This window comes from Electrona antarctica, assembly GCF_951216825.1.
Source record: "Electrona antarctica genome assembly, chromosome: 2".
Classification (NCBI taxonomy): domain Eukaryota; kingdom Metazoa; phylum Chordata; class Actinopteri; order Myctophiformes; family Myctophidae; genus Electrona; species Electrona antarctica.
Window position 1 is genome coordinate 10,234,575 of NC_136807.1, and position 21,975 is coordinate 10,256,549.

Below are 21,975 nucleotides of genomic sequence, written 5' to 3' on the forward strand. Positions count from 1 at the left end.
CCTAAAATTGCTAGCCTACCACCTTGATATTACCCAAAAAAAAATTGTAACTTGTTGCCTTATCTAACTATTCATTGATTCACTCCCAAAATCCATTTGGCAAAACAAAAAAAAATCACACCTGTGTGAAGTGTGGGGCGCTCACTTCGCATTCTCTCATGTTGGGCTAGTTGGTGTCAAGGTGATGTCTGTTTGCTCAGCAGTTGCTGATGTCTGCTCAGGACGTTTGAGTGTTTACTCAGACCAAAAACAAATTAGAGGGAACATTGCCGCGGACCACCGCACCAACCTCTGCAGGTACCCCCTTATATTAAACACACATCTATACGGAAGCTGCTGGTTATTATTCATATTGAATCAATTCTTGAATTGAATTGATTTAATATAAGGGGGGTCCCTGCGGAGGTTGGTGCGGTGGTCCGCGGCAATGTTCCCTCTCATTTGTTTTCCGTCTGTTAAATCAAGCTACAGACAACACATTCCAAATAACCTCCATTTCCTCTAATGACTTGATAGTCACCAATGTTTGGCTCCATTTTGTACACTCACCTGGACAGATCCTGTTGTTGTTTACACACACACATAAACAGACACAGATATATACATTTCAGATAATAGCACAATTCTGAACATTGTAATCAGCTGGTAATTAATTGATTTGAATCAATTCTTGTTTTTATTATGTTGGCAATGGTGGCCATTTTATCACGGGAAAATTTGGAGTATACAAAACATATTTGTCACGGTCTGTGACTTGTGTTATGTTTTCTTGTGTACCCTGTTCTTGGTTTTAGTTAGTTAGTGTTTTACTTTGTGTTACTGTGATTTTGTAGTCTTGTTTTGTGCCCCTGTAGTTCTGTTCCTGTCTTGTCTCACTAGTCCTGTGATTGCCAGTGTTTCCACCTGTGTCCCCTTAGTTCCCCAGCCTATCCCAGTGTTGATTGTCAGTGGTGTTCACCTGTGTATAGTTATCCCATGTCTATAAGTATGCCCTTGTGTTTTCAGTTCAATTGTTCGTTCGTAAATGTAAGTCAGTGGTTTTTTGCTCCTTGTGATATTCCATGTTCCTAGTGTTTTCCCTTGCTCCTAGTTTTTCCTTGTTTCCTCGTGTTCCAGTCTATGTTCCTGTTGTATTCGACCTAGTGGTATGCATGATAAAAGCGACTGTTTGTTCGTGCGTAGCGTGATCATACTTTGTGGATAACAAACGTTAACTTGTGGAGCGCCTTAATTTCAAATACTTGCATGGCCAAACGGCTGTGGTGTTAAGGATTAAGAAGACGCGGCGTAACAAACAAACAAGTTTCCGCATGCTCTCTAACCCACGGCCGTTCTTCTGTTCACACACCATTTAGGTGGGTTTGAGGTCCGCTTTCTGCTCATCATGACCAGTTATGAGTTCGACGCTCCTTCGCATGTGATGGACTTCAACCAACCTGCCCTGGACGCGGCGGACGACGCGGACCACTGGTTCGGTGAGTTATTATTATTAAACGGTGCACTGACTGCAGTTTTGAATTGTTTGAACGGTCGTGTTAAAAAGATGATAATCCGTAGTACGGCGGTGTCGTTTTTAAAATAAATGATGATACGAACTAAACTGCTGGTCGAAGTTACAAGCTAAGCAATGTGCCTTTCAACTCCCGTAGTCCGTTAGCTTGTTCGGTTCTTGTGTAAAATAAGTAAAAATACTTGTATCGCTTGAAATGCTAACTTCACCAACTAAACCCACTATCGAGCTATCATCCGAAATTCGACATTGTTTACTACATAAGGCTGTGGACACCGCCATTTTGTTGCGCCTGCTAGTCCAGTAGCCCTCCGGCGGCTGGTCTTAACGGCTGAAACAACCCTGTACTGATTTTTGAAGCAGAACGTGGCAGGCTGCTACAAGTTACAACTGGGTGTACAAATCAATCCCTGCGGTCCATTGTTTGATTCCATTTGTACAGATGGGTAACGCCACAAATTAATTTTGCTGGGGGACCCCCTGGCATTCCCTCAAGGGTCCCTGGCTCCCACTTGAACACCATGATGTAAAACACATTTGCAGCTGAAGTGATACAGGTGTCAATATCCAAAGATTGTATCGGGGTACATCTAAAACACACCCATTCGTTTTCTTAACAGTCTGCCATGTTTTTAACCTGCCATAGTTTAACCTGTACTAGAAAACTATGCTTATGGTTTCATGACATGTTTCTTTTAAATCTGTTTATTAACTACTGATTGCATCTCTATTAACAGATACACAGGCTAGTAATCTGGCCACAACACCTACCAACCGCTTTCCCTTTGGAACGTCCCCAAAGCCAGACCTTCCCCGGGCAGTTGTGGCCCCTCAAGTCAATGAACCATGTGACTCTGGTTAGTTTATATTCATGAACAATATAGTTGCCATTTAAAGAATTTCTTTCACATATAGGTGTAATCATATATGGTAGACTAGGCCTACAAATTCCACTCTGGAAAATATATTTGGATGTAGACACTCTTTCCTCATAAGGTCTCCAGTAATTGGTGGCAAATCTGGCACTGCATTTGTGATTATTAGTAACCTGGGTTTTCTTTTTTTGACAAATTATTCTAGCACCCAGTGTATCCAACTCCTCACCACCACCCAACATTGTCACATCCTGGGGTAACAGAGCGCCCACTCGTCTGGCTGCAAGTAGCCAGGCTCCCAGTCGCATGGCTGTTCAGCAGCAGAACACCGCTGCGCAACCCCCTGCCCAAGCCCGCAGGTATGTCTTGTGATAGTTAATAATATGGTCCCACGGTTACAGTCTCTTTAGCTGATTCTGGTTTTACTGGCTACTATTCTGGGGTTCATGTAAGGCAGTGGTTCCCAAACTGTGGTGCGTGAGCGCCTTCTATGGGGTGCGTGACATGAAAAGGCTAATTAATGGTGGTACTATGGGTTTATTTTAAATGTATTAACCTATTATGCCAATATATGGCAAGTATATGCAGAATATAGCCTATGCTGCATATATATGCCATATTCAGGTTCATATATGTGGATAAATAGGAAATATGTCTATATAGCTTATGAAATATAGACATTTCCATGTGGGGGGTTTGTCAGCTAGGTCGCGGGGTGCATGGCCAAAAAGGTTTGGGAACCGCTGATGTAAGGCACACTTTTGGTGATTAATCCATTTCTGGTTTCTCTGAAGGGTTTCAAAGCGTAAGCACGACGAGAGTAACATGGCTCCAGACAAGAAACAAAAAAGGTGAGACCTGGCCTATATTTTGGTTCAGGCCTTGATGATATCAAATTTCAGACCAAATTTCAAAGTTATCATTTTCTTGGCATTCCAGGGTGGCGAATACAGTCACTGTGCGGCCACGTATAAGGTTAATAAATGATATGGAACATATACCCTTGGGACGTGTCTTTGCTCACATAGGTCAATTTTCTTGACTAATTGTCACAACTAGTGGGTGTCATGGCTTAGGACTGGAAGACTTGTATGCTTGTAAATGTTCACGTGTTCGATAACCCTGTCGTTGGTTTGCATGCTTGTAATCACATTTTATAGACTTTATTATTGGTGCTTAATCAGCGGTGCAAACTTCCTAACTGTTCATGGCACAGAAGCATAACAAAAGATCACTTGTGTGTATGGTGCTGCAAAACGCAACCCATGGCAACTGGGTCCTTAATAGTTATTTTTTTTAAATCTAGTAGCCAGCCAGCCAGGCGGTCAGGTCCTACTCCTCGCAGAGGCAAACGTCCAGTCAGACGATCAAGTACTATCAGGAGTGGCCAGAAGAAACAAGCGGCTGCCCGGAAGGCCCAGGCAGCAGCACCTGTACAGTGAGTAAAAGCATTTTGACAACATGTAGTTGGAAATTCTGTGGGAAACTGTTTGAATGCAATATATATATTCCTCCACTTTAGACCAAATAGCTCTGAGCAGCAGGAGCTGGAGCACATCAAACGGCTACAGATGGAAGTGGCTGAACATCGGAAGAAAAATGAGGCTAGCTACAAGGCAGCGTTGAGTGGCAGTGAGTGACTGTTTGGGAATTCAGTTATGTCAAAATCTTCAAGTTTGTGACCATGTAAGACTTTTTATTTCTCCTAAACCATTTCCTGATTTCAGGTCACCTGCCAAAAAGGATGGCCCTGTCCACCACTGTACCCAAAGAGTTTCACTTCAGTACGGACGGCAGAGTTAAAGCAGACAACCCATCTGACTCCCACAAGGAAGTTGATTTTGTGTCACAGCTCCGCAAACACGCAGCCTCTCCGGTGAGTGACGACTTGCACTGCGTCTGTCAGCATCCAGCCTCGGTAGTAGGGTACCCAGGCTTTTATTTTCGTTCGCGTTCGGCTCAAAAAATGAGAACCTGAGTGAACGTGACGCATTTCCTGGTCTAGGAGAGTGGGAGTGAACTAGAGTGCAGAGGGGTGTCTTTCCTTCGCTGATTGTGGGGGTGGCTCTGATCGGTGAACCAATATTCTCCAGCGGTTGCTCCAAGCGTGCTCACCCTTCTATACCAGAAAGCACGCTGGCCAGGCTAGTCAGCATCTAGCAATAACCAGTCTAAGTCTGGCTGCCTAAGTATGAATAGAATGTTGTGTAGGCTGCCACTGTAATTAATTAATTGTTTCAGGCAAAGGCCTCTAAAGGTACCACCGTGCCGAAACCATTCAACCTCTCGCAAGGGAACAAGAGGAAGGGGGAGGAGCCTGCTCCATATGTGTCCATAGCTCAGCAGGTTGAAAGGTTCCACACACGCACTCCTGAACGCTACCATCTGCGTAGCCGTCAGAGAGAAGAAATGGGTAAGCATGCATGCAGCGGCGATTCAATTTCTCTTATCTCTTTACTTATCCTGCATCAGTACTAGTACTCTTCCAATGTAACAAAATTCACAGCTGTGCTTTTAATCACCTGTACCATCTTAATATCTTATCCCAGTAAACCAAATTGCCACTCTAAAGAGTTTTAAATATGTTGCCACTGCTATTCCAACTAACAAGTCTGTGTTGCACTGTTCATTCATGAAGGGCCATCTCCAAAGAAGGCTGAACAACTAAAGATGACTCGGCCCCACACCCCACGTCTGATGACCCGTCAGAGGAACCGCCCCACGACCGTCAAGAGCAGTGCTGAGCTGGAGGCGGAGGAGCTTGACAAACTCAACAAGTAGGGTTACGTTTCACTGCTAGCTTTTACTTGGGTCAATGTCTCATGATGACGGAGGCTCTGCTGACCTTGTGTATGTTTTCAATTTGGACGATACTACAGGTAGTTGCACTAACACCACCTGTCTCTCCAAGGTTTAAGTTCAAGGCTCTAGAACTGAACCGAAAGATTCTGGACAGTGTTTCGAACCCCAAGAAGCCAACTGTGAAAGAGCCCACAAAACCTGAGGGCTTCGATTTGCAGATTGAGAAGAGAATCCATGATAGGCAAGTCAACAAGAAGACTGAGGAGGAGGAGCATCATGTCTTCCATGCCCAGCCTATACCCTCAAAACTCCTTGAGGAGGTCGTGGTAAGTTTTGGTGCAACCTTTTGCGTATTTACATTTTTGAGGGGATGTACATATGGACCAAATTGTGGTGTGGAACATTGTTATGGCATGAAGACAAACATTAGACAAATTGTCTTGTCAGTGTGGCAAACACAGCTTTTAATTGCATTTTCTATGTTCAACAGGGAGTTCCCCCGAAAAAAGTTCTGTGCCCCACTGTCCCAGAATCGCCAGCTTTTGCCCTCAAGAAAAGGGTGCGTCTGGAGCGCAAGGTGGAGGTAAGCTGCCTAAGGTTTATTTTTACATGCCTTTAAGCTTCTTGAAGGTCTTGTCCTCTCAGTCCTGTTTACCCATTTCCTAGATGGATTTATGAAATGTTAATGCATAATGTACAATACATATTTGGGATTTTCCCAAAGTAAAATCTAGCACACCCCTGATGGGAAGCTATGATTTAATGAGTTTTTTTTCTTTACCCCTTCAGGTGAAGGCCCCATCCCCTGTGAAATCCAACCCGATGCCTCACTTCGGTTTGCCCTTCTATCCTCGTCCCTCAGACAAGAGCGAGGTGGAGGTGTGCCCGTTCTCATTTGAGGAGAGGGAAAAGGAGAGGAGGACTCTGAAGGAAAAGAGACTAGAAGACCTGAGAAATCAAGAGGTGGGGAGGACAATACGGAAAACGCATTAACCAATGTATAGTCATTTCACAGGCTGGCACTGGGACATGTTACACAAACATGTTCCATGTCTCTTCGCTAGTGGTGGACAGTTACAATTTACAAAGTAGTAGTGCACCTAAGTACATTATGTGTGACTTACTCTACATTTCAAAAGACAAATATTGTCTGACTTTTGACTCTGATTTCTAAGAATCGTATTAAGACTACTTAAGCCCTTAAGTGCATATAACCTATATGTTTCAATTTGAGAGTTGCCTCCATCTCTAAAGGGATAAAAGAGTACTCTAGCACAAATTCAACAGCAACTTTGACTTAAGTAATATTTGACCAGCAATATCTATCTACACAATGAGAGTACAGCTCCTCAATAGGTGTTTCTTCATGGCTGGAGAAAGTGTTCTGTTGATGAAGCTGTAACCTCAACTTGATGCAGTTTCTTTGGCCTTTAAAACTCCCAGGTGCAGCAGTTCAAGGCCCAACCCCTGCCAGATTTCCATGAGGTGCACCTGCCCAAAAAGATAGTGCTTGAGCCTACCAAGCCGGAGCCTTTCAAGCTGCAGATCGGCGAACGAGGAGCGGCTAAGACCGATCGTTGGGAGCGTATGGTGCGTTGTGACTTAAAACAAAAGTGTAACAAGACTTGACGTATTGGTCATTACTAGTAACTAATAGTTGGTTGAACAGTCATCATTCATTTTAAGATATTGACATGCCGAGTTTGGGGTTGCTAGGGTGGTTAACATTATGCTTCTGTAGGTAAAGGAGGAACAGAAACAGCAGGCAGAAGCGACCGTTTTCAAAGCACAGCCCAGCAAAGTTGTCCACAAAGAGCCCTTCCTGCCCAAGAAGGAAAGCCACTCTGTTCTTGGTGAGTATAACCTATTAACACTTTGATTGCTACAAGATCTCGACAGGCCTATTTGGATGTTGCTACCGTTTAACATTGCACAAAGGCCTTGTTCGGGGGCCCACAGCAAAATGTTCTCTTATAGCGAGAATCACACGCATACATCAAAAGAAAGCTGAACTTGTCCACTTCAATTTAAAAAATACATTTTGATTTTACCATGTTCCATTCTGGAGATATTGACCTTTTTGCAACACCTGCATTTGCCTGGAAGTGGTTATCTTGAACAGCGAGCAGAGTTATGGATGGTTTAAAGTCAGAGACATTGACAGGCAGATATAAAATTGAACCCAATAAATATCCTATACACCGAATGAAAGCCCTGAATGTGTACTTTTACGAGGAAAAGAGTAAACATTGATCCCATGTACAGTTAGACAGTAATTGGTTATTGAATGCAGCTTGTGCCCACCAGATAACTTCAGAGAAGACATGGACGTGAACTCCTCAATATTCACAAAATAAGGCCTATAGCGACATATAAATACTATATACCGTATGAAACAGAAGACTCTCTGCTTTCATAAGAAAAAAACTTCTACTGTAGTAATAATAAAAATCACACCCCTGTGAAGTGAGCGGTGCAACTGTTCTCTACAGTTGCACCGCGCAACTGTAGAGAACAGTTGCACCGCTCACTTCACAGGGGTGTGATTTTTATTATTACAGTAGAAGTTTACAGACCAAACTGTAAATAAAAGGTTTACATGACTTTCTGCCTCAGTCCGTATATAGCGAGCTGTATTGAATAAGCAGAGAACAGAATATGGGACAGAGTTGCACCACTCACTTCACATGGGTGTGATTTTTATTATTACTACAGTAGAAGTTTTTTTCTTATGAAAGCAGAGAGTCTTCTGTTTCATACGGTATATAGTATTTATATGTCGCTATAGGCCTTATTTTGTGAATATTGAGTACGGGTCCATGTCTTCTCTGCAGTTATATCTGGTGGGCGCAATGTGCATCCACCCAGTAACCAATTTATGACAGACTGTACATGGGATCAATGTTTACTCTTTTCCTCGTAAAAGTACACATTCAGGGCTTTCATTCGGTGTATAGCATATTTATTGTGTTTATTGTTATATCTGCCTGTCAATGTCTGACTATAAACCTTCATAACTCTGCATCCTTTAGATGATGATGATGATTCACTGCTTTCATTGTTTTGATCGCAGTAACATTGGGGGGGGGGGGGGTCATGGGCACATTGGGCAGCAAAAGTCTTGATCGTACGGCTATAAAAAGTCCCATTCCACCGTTCGGTTCAGAACTATAGTATAACGGTGAGACGCGTTGTCATCATGAGCTGATTTTGTTTTTCAAGCTAGTATAGGGAACATGCCTGGGCATGCACGGTTTAGGACGCGGAAAAGTTCGTTATACATTACACCCGGGTCGATTACGTCCCCGACGCGTTCATTGCGGTCTTATCACTACAATTATAATGAATAAAAAAGCGTTACAATCACACGTCTGAGCGATCTCCGATTATGACGGCTCTGCATGGCGATACGTGATCCACCAACGGTAGACTGTCTGTTGTCATGGCGGCCCCTCTCGATACTGTAGTTCGTTTGTTAGTTCGTAGTATTGTAGGCTCGGGGATCGTTTGGTCGCTACAGTATGAAGAAGTAAACATGCATCTGTCCATGTGTGTTGCCGATCTGGTGCAGAATCTGCAGATCATGTGTTAGGCAGCGTAACAGCGTTCCGTATGTTTTTTTCCGAGACATGAGCCCCCATCTCGCAAGGCCCTCCTCCTGCAGGAGAAACAGGAGGGGAGGGGGGAATCGAGTATAAAAGCCAATAGGTGGAGGAAAGCCTGGTGAGGCGAGGTTAGGTGAAATTTGATTCTTTTCACACACGGGCTACATCGGCATGGGCGCATCCATTCTACACTGGTTTATACACGTAAAGCGGCCCGCCCTCCTGTTTTCAGGAGGGGAGGGGGTTTTTTTTTTTGGTTTTTTTTTCTGATCACGTGAGCGGGACTAAGCAGCAATGATAGGGCGATGGTTCTTCATTGTCCGGGTGGGTAAAAAGATGAATGAAAGTATGCTATAAAAAAGTGATTGAAACGTATTGATACGTGATCCGCACCCGACGTTTGATTAATTGATAACGTATTGATACGCGATTCGCGTCGGCTGTGTTAAGACCCTGGAACCTCATTACAGGGAGCAAGACAAAGGGGTAGACGTGATTATCTGGTTGAAATCGCTAATGGGGGGGGGGGGGGGGGGGAGTCTCTGGATCTTTATCAAATGAAGATAACATTTTGAATATTTGTAAAAGAAATTATGACTAGTGTAGTCACTTGCTAATCAGAAGTGTCTGCTTTAATTTGTCCCACCTGACCTATCGGGTATTTTTCTAAATGCAGATTGCGGAAATGTGTTTCTGTAGTGGCAAATTGACTGGCCTCACATAACATGATGTTTGATAACAATATTGGGTAATGACTAGTACCCTCCCTGTACAATAACTAAAACAGGAATTTGAGCAGAAGAACTGAGCTTTCCTTGGCACTATAACATTTTTCTTACACTCTTCTGTCTCTTCAATCTGTTGCTACAAAATAGGCATGAACACTTCCACAGTTCCAGAGGCCTTTGAGCTCGCCACAGAGCGCCGTGCCCGGGAGCGGCAGGAGTTTGAGAAGGAGCTGAGCGAGAAAGAGACCCTCAGGGCCTGCATGGAAGAGAGGCAGCACCAAGAGCAAGAACAGCGAGAGAAGGACGAAGTTGCAAAAATGCGTCAGGACCAGGTAACGACATGCTTTCATACTGTATACCATCCGGGTGACCTGATCAATGATAAATACAGACTTTACCACGTTGACTTTGTGGGTTTTATAAATTGATTAATGCGCTTTGATTTTCCAAAATGGCTTATTTTATAAGCTCGCAACGCTTCAAGCTTGCTCTATTTTCGATACTTACAAAAATGTATTATTGGGCTTTTTGCCTAAAAGTACAGTGAAGAGAGTCAAGCGTTATGCAGCAAATCTGCCGTCGGGACTGAGGTGCACACGGTCGGGGATCAAAGCCTAAGCCCACATACCACCTGGTCATCGGTTTGGTCCCCCCTCCTAACACATAGATGCAACAAACTATCCACTGCAAAAGGTTTTTGACAATATTCTCCTCTCTCCTCAGGTTCATAAAGCTCGTCCAGTAAGACATTACAAACCTGTGGTGCTGAAGAAGTCGGATCTGCCTGTGACTGTGCCCGAGTCCCCACGTTTTTCCGTTTCCCGTGTCCGTTTATAAGCCAATTGGTAAATGTGATTTAGATGCATTCCCTTTTTTTTTTGCCAAGACATGTTTTGGTTTGTTGCAGTCTAATGATGTTTGCGTTTGGATGCATTGTATTGTCTGGACATGTTTAATACTTTTTTCTTATTGGATTCTTTTTTTTTAATATGTTATATTATTTTGGGTTGTTGGTTTTAAATGTCTTAAACTTGGAGAATGTTTTGTTAATAAACTTTTACTAACTAAGATTTGTTTTGTGGCAAGTTACAATTTTATTGGTATGTGTATTGTACTGTGAAGGCAAAAATCAAGGTTTTGGTGCCACTAATGGGCATAAGATGGCACCATAACCCTTCTCTCAGAGAAGGGATATGGACATTTCAGAACTACATCACCTGCCTACTGCTTTCTCTGGTAGGCACGTTTCAAAACTCCACAGTGGAAAATGTTACCTTTTAAAAAATGTAGAGGACCAATCCAGGAAGATGTGGTTGGCTGAAAATTGAGTACACTACTTTAAAGTAGCGATGTACCGATGAGACATTTTGGCTGATATCCGATATAATAAATTGCAATTATGGCCGATAACCGATGTCGATATGATCATTCTGTATTTGAAAAATGATATCTGCTAAATCCGATATTTTACAGATTAACTGGTTTAAGGCCAATATCGATGTGGTTGCCGATTAATCTCTCAAAGTGACATCTTTGTTAACCATGTTGGACATTGCAGCCCAGAGAGGTGATTGTAGTATGTTGATGTTCCACTTGACCAAGGGGTTAATTTACAGTTTTAAATTGCTATAAAACTGCCTGAATTGATCACAACACAGCACTATAGAGCGTATTTAGATTATTTAAGATTGACAGTCATGGCTTCTTGGAGAATGTTTAAGGTGCATATTAAAATGTCCACATTGTGGATGTTCCTACAGGGGAAAATAATCAAACCCCCATAGATGGGCTGTTAACCCATATCTTCCCATAATACAATAGTGGGTGATTGGATTTTGTGACAACCATATTTGATGGCAAAACTTGAGACATTGTAAAGCCCATGGAACTATGAAGTCCTGTTAAACATTTCACTATCCATAGAAACTGGGTAATTTATGTAAAAACTACATTTGTAATCTTGAATGATAGGCCTGTTGGTATCGTCCAATAGGTTTTCTAAATATGAGCCTTTCTATAACTAATGCTAACTAATGTATCAGATTATTGTAAGCAATAATTGTACGCCATAAACTATTTGCTTAATGTGTGCTCTCTGACGTCTGTCCACTGGCTGGCATACCGTTGCTTATCTGGTACTAGTGCACTGGACTTTCCAAAGAGCTCCTACTGCCTGCCCTGCAACCCTTGCATATGGGCTTTGCCTCTTTCATTCATCCATCTGCACTTTTAGGCACAGCATTTTAATTCAAACATGGAAACGCTGGACCAGCACATTTTAAAGAATGGTGGTGAAGATCGTTTGGAAAAGGAGATCATGCCTAAAGTGTCAGAGTCTTGGAGCACACTGTCTTCTTCAACCTCCAACGGTTTGGCATAGAATCAGCTCTTCACATCTTGTCAAGATCTTTTGAAGCCCCTCTCTGCAGGCCCGTATTTATATACTTTTGGAAGTCCCTTGAGGAGCCATCTACCATGGTCTCGCTGCAGGGCCAGGTATCTGCCGCTCTGACAAGCCTGGGGACATTGGAAGGCAAAGTAGACAGTCTGGCTCATACACTGGAGCTAGTCCTGGGAAGAGGGGGACATGCAGGTGGCTGTCCCGTGTGCGTTACCTGCAGTTTGCATGCTCGCCAGCACGAGGCGACAGAGAGGCAGCTGGTAGCCCAGTCCAGGCTGCTGGAGAAGATGGACCTGAGGATTGCTGAAATGCAGACAGCCCTGGAGAGGATGGAGAAAGGTTGGTGGAACGATAGAACTCCCTGCGCCTGGTGCGCCAGTGAATAACGTGTCAGTGGTATTAAATGTTGTTCATCATTCTTCATCTGTACTATAGATCCATCATCCATAGTACTTTAGTATAAGTATCTGAGCTACCAGGGCCCCTATGAGTGAGTCTACTGTATTGCAATGCAGACATGTTTATGTGAATCCTTTTGCATTGGATGGGTCGTTTCACTCCAAATCACCCTTGTTTCATTATTTAGAAAACTGTAAAACAAGTTTGAAAACCTGAATATTTCCCACTTCTTAAAGAGCAGAACTTTGTGTAAAAATTTAAAATGTTTAAACTATGTTTGTCTTTTCCTTCCACTGATGTATTTTAGTAAAAGTGAACCCGGACATGTTGAGTAGGCTACACCAACGTTTTATGTTAGAAATGTTTAGTATGGGACCCCAGCATGTAGAAACTGCCGGATGCTAACTTGCATATGTTGAGCAATTTTCATAATTGGCATATTTGTCAAACTAGGAGAGTTTCATGATGCTGAATCCATTCCAACCATTAATTTTGCACAAAATACACTCCTTAGGCTAAAACAGCCATAGCAGTAATCACAAATATGATGTCGGCACATTTGGGCAAGTAGCTATTAGGGCCGTTTATAGCCCAAGGAATGTTTTTTTTTTAATGGATTCAGCATCATGAAAACCCCCTAGTTTGACATGTCACATGCTACATAAAGCATGATGAAATTTGCCAATTATGAAAATTGCTCAACATATGCAAGTTAGCATCCGGCAGTTTCTACATGCTGCATGGGGACCCATACTCAACATTTTAACAAAACTTTGGTGTACTCAACATGTCCGGGTTCACAATGGGGCTCTATGGGCTGGCAACTAGACTATATCTGAAACTGTCACAGTATTTCAAAAGAAAAAAAAGGCAACCTGTGAATTGAAGCACATTTATATTTCCTGCTGTGTGAAACAGTCTGTGTTTTGCTTCTGAATGAAAGATGCATTTTATTTTATTTTATGAAGCTACAATACTGTCATTGTGTGATTGCAAGGCTGCCAACAGATAACATCAGAGGGAGTCTTTCTTTGATTTATCTATTGTATTTTGTATTCATACAATACACCATGACCATTCAGAGTCAATATGTGAACGAGGGATTTCTTGACGATTTCTACTTGTGGTTATTCATTTTGTCCACATGAGGGCGACAACTAGCCTAGTTGACCAACCGAGTCACATGAATCACTGTTACTTCACATAAATCACTCAGTAAGTATTTTACTTAATAGTTGTTTGTTTAGTCATTTTTTCTCAATATGTTAATAAAAACAAACGTTTTTTGCCATTTCGAAATCATTAAATAACTCAAACTACAAAACATTTAAAAATAAAAAGGTCCAGCATGTGTGTTTTTTTTTTTTTTCGTGCCAAAATCTGACATTGACCCCCATTATACATTGCTCAAATTTGAAAGCAGATGAAAATCATGAAACAAGTACATACTATAGTACGTTCATGGTTTTCGACAACATACTATAGTATGTCGTTTTTCATGATTTTTATATTTTTGAATTTTTCTTCATGAAAAAAAAAACTACATGACAATATATATTAACGATTATCTTTGTAAATCAAATTAGGTTGTCTACTAGCATTTTTTCAGCAATTCTCTGTTGATGCCATTTGACTTGGCATAATCACAAGGATTAATCAGAGGTGGGACTTGAACCTGTGGCCTCCAGATTCCCAGGCAGGCTCTACACCCAGTGAGGCACTAGCTGTGCTAGCTGTGTACAAAAAGACATAGATAATGATAGAAAACCCAGAGGCTTGTTTCATAACATTCAAACATCTCAAACAACAGCACAACAAACGATAGTCAAATCTCCTGTTTATTGTATTCATCTTTTAATTTTTTGTGTCAATGTTGTTACTCAAAGGCAAAGCAAGACTGTGTTGTGGCATGTAGCACCTTGCTCAGTGAGTTGGGACACTGGTTACATGATCTTGAGGTTGTGGGTTCAAACCCTGCTCAAGCCTTCCCAGTTCAAACCCGGGCTCCCCAGAGTTAGTGTTGAAGTGTCCTTGAGCAAGACTCTGAACCTCTAATTGCTCCTGATGTGCAGGTTGGTGCCTTGCATGGTTTCCTCCAGTGTTGGTGTGTGAATGTAAATTAATGCACAATCTCTGTAAAGTGCCTTGGATATGGGTGCTATATAAATGCACCATTTTACTGCATACGGACAACAAATGATACAAATCAAAATTGTCAATCCTCATAAGTAACCGCTGCCAACACCAGAGGATGCTGTGGTTCAGAGAAGATGATGCTAGTGTAGGTGATGAGAGTAGTTGTATCTCAGTCAATCCAGGCATTAAAATAGAAGAAATAGATTTACAAGATCATGTAAGCTTAAGTAAGCTTGTAGATCCGCTAATTTCTATTAGCCCAAATATAATGTAAGGCTTGTGTAGTTATAATAAACGATGAATAAAAAAAGGATAAACGTAAAATAAATGTATAAGCATAGGAAGCATGTTGATTGCATGTGTCTTACAGTTAGATGATGGATAACGGTACAATGGGCACCTGATTTATTTGATTAATTAGTGGCCAAATACACTATGTTTTATGGCCCTATATTTCTACAAAATACAAAACCTGTGATGTGCAGTCATTTCGGGGATAAACAAGGAATTGAAGGGTCAATAAAGTTGTTTTAAAGATGTACTGGGCATGTTCAAATACTTTACATTTATTATTCCAACCATTTTCCAAAGCATAGACTTACGTTTTGGGGATGGTAATTTAACATTGAGGTGCCCACTGGCACTGGACCTGTATCCTTCGCTGAGTGTGGCTGATGATGGGTTCCTTCCATCACCTCCAGACTCCAGAGAGTGGATTGTCACATACATCCATACAGCCATGGCTGCTGCCTCCTCCTTTTCACCTTTCTCTGCTTCTGACCTCCCCATGGATGGATGGATGTCCTCCAGGCTCCTGCTCAGCTCAATCAGCAGGACCACACATTACACGAATACATTTTCTTCCAGTTCGTCGTCAGATCGTCTTGGTACAGAGCGCCCCCTGGTGACTGTAATACATTTTTCTATGATGACGACACCAGTTGGATTTAATCGCAGGGATCAAATAATGAATGAATGCATTTCCTATGTAGGGCCTATACTACAGCTCACTGTGTAAAGTGGCTAGTGTTCAGAGGGCAGCTAGATGTTTCTGTCGTTGGTGTTGTTAGGCATTTTAGATAACATTTAACTTTAACTTTAAACCTTGAACTCGCAAATCATTCAAAGTTCTAATTGAGTTCATTAACAGTGGTCTACCGTCTCAAGTCTTTAAGTGTGAGAGATCCTCCTTGGTTTGATTCCACTCAGTGATAGAAAAACCAATGTAGCTATGGTAGAAAGAAACACTGTGGTTCAAAGTGTAACCTCGGCTGGGAGGCGAACCCCGGACCTCATATCAACAAGGCGCATACCCGTTACCAGTGGACTTAAGAGCCAGACCTGATGAAGAACCAAACCTAAAGTCACCAAGCACAGACAAAGACATTTGTCACGTTTTAAGCTATTTTAATATAAATGTTTATTTACATTTGACTTCTTTACTAAAGACATTTAGTTATAATTATTAATTCCATCGCTTAATTCTATCACATAAATCCACTAAAGACTAGGCCTAGTTGTAATAATTCATTCCATCTGTTAAATCCATTAAAGATATAGCTGTAACTTATTCATTCTATCACTGAGGAAATCTCTTACATTTTCGGGCGTGAGCGGAGGTCCATACGCCGTTACTACGCGGTCCAAGAGAGAGACGGCGTATCAACGTCGTGTGCACGGCGTGTCGGCGTAGTTCATTTTCAGTTCACTTTCAACTGTCAAAACACAAAAATAGTCCAAAAACAGTCCGACGGCGTGAGCGGACGTTGATACGCCGTTGATACGCCGTCCAGAGAGAGGTCGGCGTATCAACGTCGTATGGATGGCGTGTCGGCGTAGTTCATTTTCAACTGGACAACGCTGGCGCTGTTCACTTTCAACTCTTTTTGCTATGATTGATTTTCGTGTTCTGCACACAAAGACACATTTACATTTCATTATATTCATAATCATAAGACATTGAATTAGAGTGAACTGAGTCAGCTGAGACTGCTGAGTGAGTGTTTGGCATGCGTCTGACTTGGACGTTGTGTGGCTAATTGTGCAGAGAGAAAAGTGATATTGACTTCTTTGTGCAATGTTGCATTTATACTTGGCTCATGCACTTACTAGAAATATATATATTTCAAAGTTCTCCAGAATTGAACTAGGAGATCTGGGACTTGAACATGGAACCTCTGTGTTGAGAGCCTGATCATCAGACCAGTACACCATCTCTCAGAATTGTTGAAGCGTTCTTTTGTATTTTAGCCTTCAGTTAGGTAAAGTTGAAAAGTATTAGAGGACTGGGATTTGAACATGAAATATCTGTGATGAGAGTCCGATCATTAGAAGACTACACCATATAATTCATTCAGTGCTGTTGAAGTAAAAGGGAAGTTGAAATACTCCAGCATTGAACTAGCTATAGGAGGAAGTCCTGACCTGGGATTTGAACAGGGAATATCTGTGCTGAGAGTCTGACCATTAGACCACTATACCATCCCTCAGCGATGTTTCTTAGTAGGCTAGCCTATACTCTAGAAGTGTAGTGTTCATTCCCCAAAAATAATTTGTTCAACATCTGGAGCAATCCTGCAAACTTTGGAAGTCGATCTTAGCCAATCAGGATGGAATATGGGAAAGCGGACATAATTATGTGGATCGCATGACTATGGAGATAGTGTATAGTATACTGTATACCAATTTGCGTGATGTATGGATAAAATGGGTACGAGTAGCCTAATCTACAGAAATGTGTTTTGCCAAAATCGGCCTCATGGTGGCGCTATAACCGGCAGATGTGGAAAAATGCAGGGCAAATGTTTTTCCTTGGCCTCTAGGGAGTGCGCCTACAAAGATGTACACAGATCGGTGCAGTTTAACTGGCCAAAGTAACCCCCCTGCACAAGAAAGGGAGTAAATTAGACCCCGGCAACTACCGCCCTATTTCTATTCTAAGCTCCATCTCGAAAGTGATGGAAAAAATAGTCTATGAACAGGTTGAAAAGTATCTTGCCACTAATAAATTATTGTACGAGTTCCAATCTGGCTTCAGAACATCCCACTCCACTGACACATGCCTTGTCTATTTGAGCGACCACATCAAACAAGAGGTGGACGCTGGCAAATACTGCGGCATGGTCATGCTGGACCTCCAAAAGGCTTTTGACACAGTGAACCACTCCATACTGGTTAACAAGCTAAAAGCAATTGGTTTCGATAGCACATCAGTGAGCTGGATGCAATCCTACCTGGAGGGGAGAGCACAGATGGTGGAAGTGAACGGAACACTGTCCCCCCCCCTCCCAGTGAGCTGTGGCGTTCCACAAGGAAGCATACTAGGGCCTCTACTGTTCCTAATATATGTTAACGACATGACTTCAGCTTGTGACTGCAACTTGTTCCTGTTCGCAGATGACTCGGCACTGCTGGTCTCGGACAGGGACAAACTGCAGGTTGAAAATGCCCTCAGCTCTGAACTCGGTAGAATCTGCACCTGGCTCGCTGATAACAAACTATCTTTACACCTGGGAAAAACTGAATCCATTCTCTTTGGATCTAATAGTAATCTCAGCAAGGCAAATGGCTTCTTGGTTAGAGTGGGTGACAATGTTATCACACGTAAAGATGAAATTACCTACCTAGGTTCCATCCTGGAGGCTAATCTTTCCGGTGATAAAATGGCCACCAACGTAATCAAAAAAGTCAACCAAAGAACAAGATTCCTTTACAGGATCTCCTCACTGGTCGACAAAAACACCTTGAAGACCTTAACAGGAGCCCTTGTACAAGGCTTCTTTGACTATGCATGCACCTCCTGGTACCACAGCACCTCAAAGGCCCTTAAAACTAGGCTCCAGACCTCCCAAAACAAACTGGTCAGGCTCCTACTTGGCCTCACCCCCCGAACCCACCTCACCCCTGCCCACTTTGACAGACTGGCATGGCTTAGGGTCGGCGACAGAGTACAGCATCTTGCAATGGGTCTGGTCCACAAGATTCGATACTCCACCAAGATACCCATGTACCTGTGTATATACTTCCTTAATGTTAACGAAGTCCACACCCACAACACCAGAGGGAGTGCAACGAATCATGTTCAACCCAGATTCGGCACAAACAAGGTGTAGGAGCCAAAGAGTGCTTAGGTATAGTAACTTTCACTTGGTTGGTGATGGGTGTGGGCACCGCATTGACGCTCCATTATTGGTGGGAGCGTCTCTGTGGGTGGCCACCTGGAGTTGACAAATATGGGTATCTGTACCAGCTCACTCTAAGGCTGTTGGAACTTGGAAGCAGGGTGAGCTGGGAGGATACGCATATTTTGTTGACCGCACTCGCACTTTAGTATATTGATTCATTCACGTTTGTTTTGCTCACTGTTTAATAGTTTTGGATTCTTTGCACATATTTATTACATATATATTTATTAATTGTATTGTGATATTTGGTGCACTGAAATACTATAAACATTTTAAACTTATGAGCTCGTTTCTATGAATCATTTTATCATTGTGTTTGATGGCGCGTCATACAGATTGGTTTTATCTCCCATGTTTAGCCTGCCGGTTGAATAATTGAAATGGAAATTATCAGCCACAACACAAGGGACTAAATTCTTTTCGCTCCTATGCCACCAAAATGTGGAACGCCCTACCAACAGTCATTAAGACATGCGAATCCCTTGACTCCTTCAAAACCGCTCTCAAAGGGCACCTACGGATGGCTGCAATTCGAAACTGGCCCCCGTAAAATCTGAATCCCCCCCCACCGCCCCCCCTTTTTTCCCCTCACTGTATATGTTTCTTTTCTCTTTTTACCTCCATTATGATGAATTCCTGTACTGTTCTTTGTCTATATAGAAGTGTCTATTTGTACGTCTCTAAATGTTTTGATGAATTGAACATGGTGGACCCTGTTGTAAACAAGTGTAATGCTTAATTGGGTCATCCACTCACAGTTAACAGCCTTTGTATTGAGTTTGTGCTTGAAATGTACTGTAATTCTGCAAACTGTTAATACAATTTTCAATCAATCAATCAATCAAGTTTTAGGTAAGAACATGAATTGGCCTGTTATAGCGCCACGGCCATGAGGCTGATTTGACATTTTTTGAAGTGCCATTTCTTCCTCTGTTTAGTAGCCTGGGTATCGAGGCTTTAAAGTTTGCAACATTGCTTCTTTCTATGTCGATTGCAGTATTGATACCTACTTTTTAATACTAAACTCATTTAAAGAAATTGAGTAATTCTACCCAGACGACTGTTAATGATTCTGAACTCAATAGGAATAACTTTTAATGATTTTGAGAGTTCAAGGTTTAAGTTAAATCTTGTTATCTAAAATGCGGAATGCCTAATGACAACTTAACTATACAGGCTAAAACGATAGAAGCATCTGCGCTCTGAACAACACTGGTCAGCGAGTGGTAGGCAAAAGAAATGCATGCATGCATTCATTATTTGATCCCTGAAATCCAACATCATAGAAGAAGAACACGTTATCCACAGTCACAAGGGGGCTCTCTGTACTGTAGTAGTCTGTAGTACCTGACGACGAGTATAATAAACTGGAAGAAAAGTAACGAGTGTGTGTTCTGGTCCTGTTGATTGAGCTGAGCAGGAGCAGGTTTCTAGGTCCTGCTCAGCTCAATCAACAGGACCAGAACAACACACCTGGGCTGGCTGCCAGGATCACATCCACCAATGGGGAGGTCAGCTGCATGGATGTATGCAGTGGTGGAAAGTAACTAAGTACTTACTAAGTAATGTACTTAAGTACAATTTTGAGGTATTTGTACTTTACTTGAGTATTTCCAATTTCCATAAAGTGTGAATGGAGTTTCTAGGTGAAAGTGACTTTTTGACGTGCCTAGGCCTATCTGCCATTGAGCCCCATTGTAAATGTCTCAAATGTGAAAGCACTATATTTCTAAAACTATGAAACATTTCAAAGATTCCTTTTCAGGCAAACATGTCCCCCGTAAGATGATCCTAAATAGGTTTGAATGGGGTTTCTAGGTGTAAGTATGTGGGACTAGTAGCATGCCAAAGTTTGTGCTATTGCCATTGAGAATGCATTGGGCGTTTAAGTTAAATAACTCAGAAACTACAAAACATTTCAAAGTAAAAAGTTCCAGCATGTGTCTCCACAGTAAGCTGAATTATAAAAAGTGTAAATGGAGTTTTTAGGTGAAAGTGATCTGTTGACGTGCCAATAGCTGCCATTGAGCCCCATTATAAATTACTCAAATTTGAAAGCACTATATTTCTAAAACTATGAAACATTTCAAAGATTCCTTTTCAGGCAAACATGTCCACCGTAGGATGAACCTAAATAGGGTTGAATTGGGTTTCTAGGTGTAAGTATGTAGGACTAGTAGCATGCCAAAGTTTGTGCTATTGCCATTGAGAATGCATTGGGCGTTTAAGTTCAATAACTCAGAAACTACAAAACAGTAAAAAGTAAAAAGTTCCAGCATGTGTCTCCACAGTAAGCTGAATTATAAAAAGTGTAAATGGAGTTTTTAGGTGAAAGTGATCTGTTGACGTGCCAATAGCTGCCATTGAGCCCCATTATAAATTACTCAAATTTGAAAGCACTATATTTCTAAAACTATGAAACATTTCAAAGATTCCTTTTCAGGCAAACATGTCCACCGTAGGATGAACCTAAATAGGGTTGAATTGGGTTTCTAGGTGTAAGTATGTAGGACTAGTAGCATGCCAAAGTTTGTGCTATTGCCATTGAGAATGCATTGGGCGTTTAAGTTCAATAACTCAGAAACTACAAAACAGTAAAAAGTAAAAAGTTCCAGCATGCGTCTCCACAGTAAGCTGAATTATAAAAAGTGTGAATGGAGTTTTTAGGTGAAATTGATATTTTGACGTGCCACTATCTGCCATTGAGCCCCATTATAAATTACTCAAATTTGAAAGCACTATATTTCTAAAACTATGAAACATTTCAAAGATTCCTTTTCAGGCAAACATGTCCACCGTAGGATGAACCTAAATAGGGTTGAATGGGGTTTCTAGGTGTAAGTATGTAGGACTAGTAGCATGCCAAAGTTTGTGCTATTGCCATTGAGAATGCATTGGGCGTTTAAGTTCAATAACTCAGAAACTACAAAACAGTAAAAAGTAAAAAGTTCCAGCATGTGTGACCACAGTAAGCTGAATTATAAAAAGTGTGAATGGAGTTTCTAGTTGATAGTGATTTTTTGACTTCAAGGTCCTTTTCTTCACCAACTGCACCATCACTATCATAATATTATAGCCTGACTGAGTGAGACTTCCGGGCGCTTTTATTCTTCTTTATTCAAAGTAAAGTTTCAGAGTAAAGACCAGAGTGGGATTTGAACCCACAACGTCTGGATCATGTGGACAGCCACTTAACACATTGCACTACCAGGTTGTCTGTGTTCTGTCATGGCTTCTCCTCTGTATTATCTGATTAACATCCACGATAACACTTAAAAGCACTAAAGACACCTTTGATGCACAGCAAACAGTATTCAAATGCTCTGTACATGATC

At 41.8% G+C, this 21,975-nt stretch overlaps 1 protein-coding gene across 6 annotated transcripts; it reads left to right on the forward strand.

The window, feature by feature from the left end:
• Positions 1–1,020: 1,020 nt before the first annotated feature.
• LOC306941645 (targeting protein for Xklp2-B-like) lies at positions 1,021–10,590 on the forward strand. Of its 6 annotated transcripts, none has more exons than XM_079527218.1 (18): positions 1,021–1,145; positions 1,356–1,475; positions 2,248–2,367; positions 2,591–2,744; positions 3,180–3,236; positions 3,325–3,360; positions 3,692–3,823; positions 3,908–4,017; positions 4,113–4,261; positions 4,627–4,798; positions 5,024–5,162; positions 5,297–5,513; positions 5,678–5,770; positions 5,977–6,150; positions 6,631–6,777; positions 6,929–7,040; positions 9,668–9,852; positions 10,244–10,590. In XM_079527218.1, the coding sequence occupies exons 2-18, from the start codon at positions 1,385–1,387 to the stop codon at positions 10,355–10,357; spliced, it is 2,202 nt and encodes a 733-aa protein (XP_079383344.1). In that variant the 5' UTR covers positions 1,021–1,145; positions 1,356–1,384; the 3' UTR covers positions 10,358–10,590. The 6 variants fall into 6 exon arrangements, with proteins under 6 accessions (XP_079383344.1, XP_079383345.1, XP_079383346.1 ...); XM_079527219.1 differs by having other exon boundaries at positions 3,695–3,823; XM_079527220.1 differs by lacking the exon at positions 3,325–3,360.
• The last annotated feature ends 11,385 nt before the right edge of the window (positions 10,591–21,975 follow it).